We start from the raw sequence: 5,746 nt of genomic DNA, 5'->3' as shown, positions 1-5,746 counted from the left end.
TGAACTGGCACAGTCGAGACGCGGGCCGGTGGTCTAGGTGCTCACGCGGCTCAGCGAAGACGTCAAGAAGACGATCCTGCTCTGCCAGCTGCACGAGCCGTCCAACGCACCAGCGAACGCGCTCGTCATTACGACGCCCGTCGTGACGTTGGCTCTCTCGGAGGTCATGTTTCGGTACTGGCCCGCGCTTGCGTCGGCGGAAACGGCGCCAACGACGTACGCCATGCGTCCGGCGACGACGATTCCCAAGCGGAAGCGTCGCTAGCTTCCTTGTTGGCTCTTATCTAATTTTCATCATTTTGTGCTTCAATGACGGGCTTCTTCACCGTCCATCATGCGCGGTCCATCCTTGCACGGCGTGTGTTGAGACCTGCTTCGACTGCGCACCAAGGGTGGTGGAAGACAGGTGCTCAAGAGGCGTTGAAATGAAGAGTGAGTGAATTATACAGTACATGTACTACAAGAAGCTAAACCTAGACCTGAATGTAGGGGCAGTGGTGTCAAGCTTCAACTTGAGATGCAAGCAGAACTGCATGCACGTGTAGTGTACAAGTCGTGGGCACCAACCACAACAGCGTGTATTCTTGCTTATCCTTGCTCCAACATTGTCTCTGGGCGTGCGATCCAATGTATCGTGTGCTTGGCATCAGCCACCCGTCCAAGACGGTGTATTCGCCCGATTTAGTATCAATCTTTCAACGCAAGCCCATCAAATGCGCAAAAATACAACGCCAAATATGCACCAGCGCTGGTCGTAAGAGACATGTACCACTGACGTGGGAGCTCGTCGGCCGTCGTTGTGGGCCAACCACGCCGCGTGATTACTCTGGCGGAACGACGAGGCGTCGGCGTATGCGCGTCTCTTCTTCGGCATTCTCGTGCGCTAAGAGCCCCAATGTAATTGCATCCTTGAACCGAAGCGGCACCCGCTGGAGATAGGATGGAAACTGCGCCAGCGTCTTCTTCGGTTTGCCAATGCGCAGCTAGAACCAATGGTTCGATAGACAATTTTGCGACATACTAGTATAAATTGTTTTACCCGTTCTTGGCGCTGCCGCAAGAGCTGCTCCTCGGTCAGGGGCGCGTCCGGGTGGCTCAGCGATCGAATGTGGTCGGCCCACGCTTCGTAAAAGTCATCGAGCAGCTCGTAGTAGAGTCTACACTTCCGATGAGAACGGTACTTCCGTCGAAAAACAACTTGAGATTCGCGCGCTCTTGGTCGTCCTTGTAGGAATCCTCACGGTCGGCTCGCCGACGGAGGTTTCTACATGACGCGAGGTGAGTCATTGTGCTCGAATAAGATGTATTTGGCCACTTGTGCCGGCGCCACTGCTGCTTGTAGAGCGCACTGCCCAAGGCCATGGGGTAGGCCAGATGCACGGGACTCTTTCCATAGGTCGTGAATGGAATGTGCCCGATCGTTGCGTGGTCGACGTCGATGTGGCGGTGGCGGCCCTTGACCTTGCCTTGACTAAACGACCCTTCATACAGAAACCGAACACTGGTCTACGCCGACATCTGGGAAGCGACAATGCAGGCTTCGTTTGTCATGTACCTCTGGATCGGACGGCAGCGTCTGGTGGTACGCTAGGTCGCCACGCCCGGACGGCAGATCATTGTACCAAAAGGCTCGCAAAGTGCTGCCGTCGTGGGATTCCAGCACACCGCGGCCGCACTTGGCGCCTACATCATCAATGTTTCCCTCGGTCAACTTTTCTTAATTCAAACGCTTCCCACCATCTCGAAACGAGCCGTTATAGACGTCGTTGTACTGGTTGGTCTGCGTCCCAAGTCCGTTCAAAACGCCGTGCTCAAACACACCTTCCTCGCACAACCTAGGGGTAGGGTAGGGCTCGGGTTGAGTCATGAGGCAAGAGCGCGAACCCGTTGGGCTCCTTGCGGTACCCAGGGCCGTGCAAGAGACCTTCGAAGAAGATGCCTTCTTCGATCACACCCGCGGACGAGACGTAGCGCCCGCGGCCCGTGACTTGGCCGTTCGCCATCTCGCCTTCGTACCTACTCGGTCATGTCTTCGCTTTTAAAGTCAAGACAGTAGTGTCGTACGTGGCGCCATCTGCAAACTTGATGGTCCCTGTGCCGTGAGGGACACCGATCTGGAATTGCGTTGGCAGCACGGGCTTGGGGTATGGTTCGGGCTTGGGTCGTAGCTCGTACTTGGACCGAGGGACGTCAAAGTCGCCCGCATATTCGTCGCCGCGGCCATAGACCATGACCCCTACCACAAAGACATGGGCACGAAATGATGCATGGGATATAATACCGTAGCCGCGTCGCACGTTGTACTCGTAGCTGCCCTTGTAGACGCCATAATTCGTGTACTCGATGGCCTTGGGGTCATGCTTGGTGCCGTCGACCCACGCCCCCCGGTACATGGCATCGATCGAGCTAAAATGAAAGTCGTCGTCGGTCGGCAGGTCGTCGGTGGCATAGTAATCTACGCGTTCTCGACGTTTTCAGAAGTGATCGATTCATCGTTGGCACACCGCCAGGGCCGTGCTTGACGCGGGAGATGCGCACCATGCGCATGTTGACTTCCAGCGATGGGTCGTCAAATTCGTCGCACGAGACGGTCGGTACAGGGCGCGTTTTAGCCAAGCGGAGGTCCCCCCAGTCGCGTTTATGGATGGCCTACATACAATATTGTCCTACTATTGTAGACACACATCGAAGGTGCACCATGAGCGCAAGGTCGTGGCCACGCAGACTCGTAAAGTCGGCAAACCAGTGGTATTTTTCTTTCTCCTACAATATCGCAAGTGGGTTGCAATCGCAATTCAAGCCAAGTTCGTAGTACGTTTTCCTTGGCCGCGTCGACAAACCGGTGCTCGGTCTATCGATGTTTTGTTGTAGAATCACATAAATCGTGATGCATACGCCGTCTTTGAGGTAGCTCAGGGTGACGGGTTCGCTCAGAAAGAGCCGCGTCCAGCGCTTGATGCACTCCTTTGTCGTTTGAATTTGATTGTCTAAGGCTTGCTGTTGCGCATTGCGCGACTTGCTGCCGCGTGTCGACCTGCTCCGCCTTCTTTCCGCTCTAGCACCATACGTCGACTTGGCAATCGTTGTCGTTGTTCACATCCAAGTCAAAGCAGGCAGGTACCACTTGCATCGTGCCAACGGTCTCGAGGCGGTCGAGAAGGAGGTCCTTCTTCTTCTCCAGCACCGAGAGCTTGAACTTTGCGTCGTGGATTTGGTCGTAGTCCATGAGAAGGCCGTGGAGAAGCCAGTGCCGTAAGTCCATCTCGGTGCACTAGCATTGAGAGAAAACGATCACAAGACTACAATAGGATACTGTCTGGCACCTCTTTCGGGACATTGGCCACTTTAATCACCGTGTAGCCTTCGTAGCGCGTGTCCATTGCATCATCAAAGGGCAGCGGCTCGTCGCTCTCGACGATGTCGTAGCACCAAGGCTCGGAGGGCGTCGCGGGCATCATTTTGAGCTGCCACTCGCGCGGCCACAGTACCACTAGATCCATGTCGTACAACGCGCCGTCGTCATCGCGTCCACGTACTTCCAAACGGATCACGCGCATAATATGCATTGCAGTGAAAGAGCCGATTGACGACCTTTCTACTCGCGTGAAAATCACATGCCATGGTGGTGGAGGTTGACGCACAAGCGGAGGTTGGCGCGGGTAATGGCTCGGTACGGGTTGGTGGCGACGTTGGTGTTGTCTGGATCATAGACGCGTAGGCGAATCGAATCTTCCTTGAACTCTGCGACGATCTTGCCAGTCTTGGTATCGAGCACCTTGCGGCCGGTCCGCGACTTGGTCGCCGCCATGTTGCGCGTCGTTTCGACAAGATCCACACTATAGGTTTTTCTATACCACACCAATATTGGAGTCATCGGGATCGGGCACCACGCGACTGCCCCGACGTTGCTGTTGTAGGGGTACTTGATAGAGACGCTACAACGCGATGACGGTGTATGCACGGCTCTTGATCACTTTGGGTCGTGGGATCGACTCTGCTGCATTGCATACCGGTGCGAGCGCATCGGAATGCAATTACCATATCTGTCTTATTTAAATGTCGTTTTATCCTTTTAGTCTCCGGTGCTTGCATGGGACGCGGCGGTGCGGCCAAGGCCAAGCGACAGTATTAATACGTGTTTCTTTCTCTATGGAAACGATGCGTCGGGTGCCTGTGCTCATGCAGGGACGTCGGTCCCAGGCGGATCGCCGCCTGGGATCGCTGAGCCCGCAAGCGATCGTTCCAGAAGCGAGTAGCTAGGATCCACTTCAAGGATCTTGGAGCCAGAATGAAGATGTCGACGCACACTTCTTCAAGGTACTCGGCCCTTCTCGCGTCGTGGGGTCGGCCACCTGCTTCGATGAAACAATCTCTGGACGCCACCGACAACCTTTGACAGTGAGACTGATACGAGAAATGGAATACACCGCACCGACTGGGAGAGACATTGGTGTTGGCTAAACCAACGCAACCACAGGTGGGTCGTAGACGCCTCGCCCTGTATTGCGCATGCGATTGTGCTTATCCTGGGCGCTGTATACAACCTGCACTGGTATCTACCTCGACACGGTATATACAGGACGCGAACGCGAGGCGAATGTCGCCGATCACTTTGGCTCGCAACGCCAAAGTGGCGTGCTTTTAGATAGAGAGGTGGCCCAGCGGGGGCACTCTCGTTGATGCTGCATACTAAAACCAAGAGAAACGTTGTATTTTAAAACGCTGTCTTTTTCTATTTTTGTGTCGCAGCCGCCACTTTGTCATTTCCGAGACGCCGACAAGCATCATGGCGACCTACCGCCCATGCACTCTGCGCGTCCACGTGCACAAGGCGACCGACTTGGCGGCCGCGGACTTTGCCCTCTTGCGCAAGGCGACGAGCGACCCATATGTGATTCTCTCGATTGACCGGCAGCGCTTCAAGACGCCGGTGCTGCTGCGCGAGCTCAACCCGGTCTGGGAAGGCTGCGTGTACGACTTCAACATTACGCAAGGCGACTTGTACACCAAGGTGCTCGACATCCAGGTCATGGACGAAGACGATCTGTCGGCGGACGACATCATCGGGACGCTTGCGATTCCGCTCGCGCAGTTTGCCAAGCAGATTGACGGCCTCGACAGCAGTGCCAAGATGCGCTCGTACAACTTGAACGTGCCCGCCGAGTTTGAGCGGCAAAAGGTCAACAGTCAGCTGTACCTCTCGATCGAGGTCATTGCGGGCGAACACATTGTCGACGGCTCGTTCGTGCCCCGCCTCCTGAAGGTCCAGTTGCACCAGGCCATGGACTTGGCGGCGGCAGACTTTGCGCTCTTGCGCAAGGCGACGAGCGACCCGTATGTCATCTTCTCGGTCGAGTCGCAGCGACACAAGAGCCCCGTGATCCCAAAAGACCTCAACCCTGTCTGGGACAACTGCTGCTACGAGTTCCACTTGACGCAAGGGGACATGTTTACGAAGGTCCTCGACGTGCAAGTGTACGACCACGACAGCGCGAGCGATGACGATCTCATTGGCACGACGGTGCTCCCGCTCGCGCAATTCGAGCAGCAAAACGAAGCCAAGCGCCGGTCGTTTACGCTCGCCGTGCCCGACGAGTTTCGCAAGCAGCGCGTCAACTCGCAGCTCGTGCTCACCATCACGGTCGAGAAGCCGGGGCCGGTGACCGTCGACGAAGAGAAAGAGGCCATGATCCAAAAGATGCAACTGGAAATTGCACAGCTGCAAGCGTCGAGCCGCAACATTGTG

At 55.8% G+C, this 5,746-nt stretch overlaps 2 protein-coding genes across 2 annotated transcripts; one reads left to right on the top strand and one right to left on the bottom strand.

The window, feature by feature from the left end:
• Positions 1-37: 37 nt before the first annotated feature.
• On the top strand, positions 38-265 carry SPRG_15289 (hypothetical protein; the record flags this gene model as incomplete). Its single annotated transcript, XM_012355564.1, has 1 exon — positions 38-265. A coding segment is annotated over one exon (228 nt), but the record flags the coding sequence as incomplete, so codon positions are not given.
• Positions 266-746: 481 nt separating this feature from the next.
• On the bottom strand, positions 747-3,815 carry SPRG_15288 (hypothetical protein). Its single transcript, XM_012355563.1, has 18 exons — positions 3,642-3,815; positions 3,537-3,595; positions 3,324-3,490; positions 3,122-3,271; positions 3,017-3,055; positions 2,896-2,964; positions 2,816-2,851; positions 2,698-2,763; positions 2,505-2,649; positions 2,282-2,455; positions 2,065-2,236; positions 1,885-2,016; positions 1,738-1,835; positions 1,556-1,683; positions 1,316-1,506; positions 1,199-1,264; positions 1,040-1,157; positions 747-983 (listed from the first exon to the last, which is right to left on the bottom strand). The coding sequence occupies exons 1-18, from the start codon at positions 3,806-3,808 to the stop codon at positions 822-824; spliced, it is 2,139 nt and encodes a 712-aa protein (XP_012210953.1). The 5' UTR covers positions 3,809-3,815; the 3' UTR covers positions 747-821.
• Between the last annotated feature and the right edge of the window lie 1,931 nt (positions 3,816-5,746).

This window comes from Saprolegnia parasitica (genome assembly GCF_000151545.1).
Source record: "Saprolegnia parasitica CBS 223.65 unplaced genomic scaffold supercont2.265, whole genome shotgun sequence".
Taxonomy (NCBI): domain Eukaryota; phylum Oomycota; class Saprolegniomycetes; order Saprolegniales; family Saprolegniaceae; genus Saprolegnia; species Saprolegnia parasitica.
This window is presented reverse-complemented; position numbering and strand designations above follow the sequence as displayed.

Bases quoted from the DNA above. Each gene is read 5' to 3' on its own strand.
- SPRG_15288 (XM_012355563.1), bottom strand. From the start codon at position 3,808: ATGGCGGCGACCAAGTCGCGGACCGGCCGCAAGGTGCTCGATACCAAG. The intron at 2,650-2,697 runs GTGCACCTTCGA...TATTGTATGTAG, and splicing joins GCCACGACCTTGCGCTCATG to GCCATCCATAAACGCGACTG. The intron at 1,265-1,315 runs GTGGCCAAATAC...CGCGTCATGTAG, and splicing joins CAGCAGTGGCGCCGGCACAA to AAACCTCCGTCGGCGAGCCG.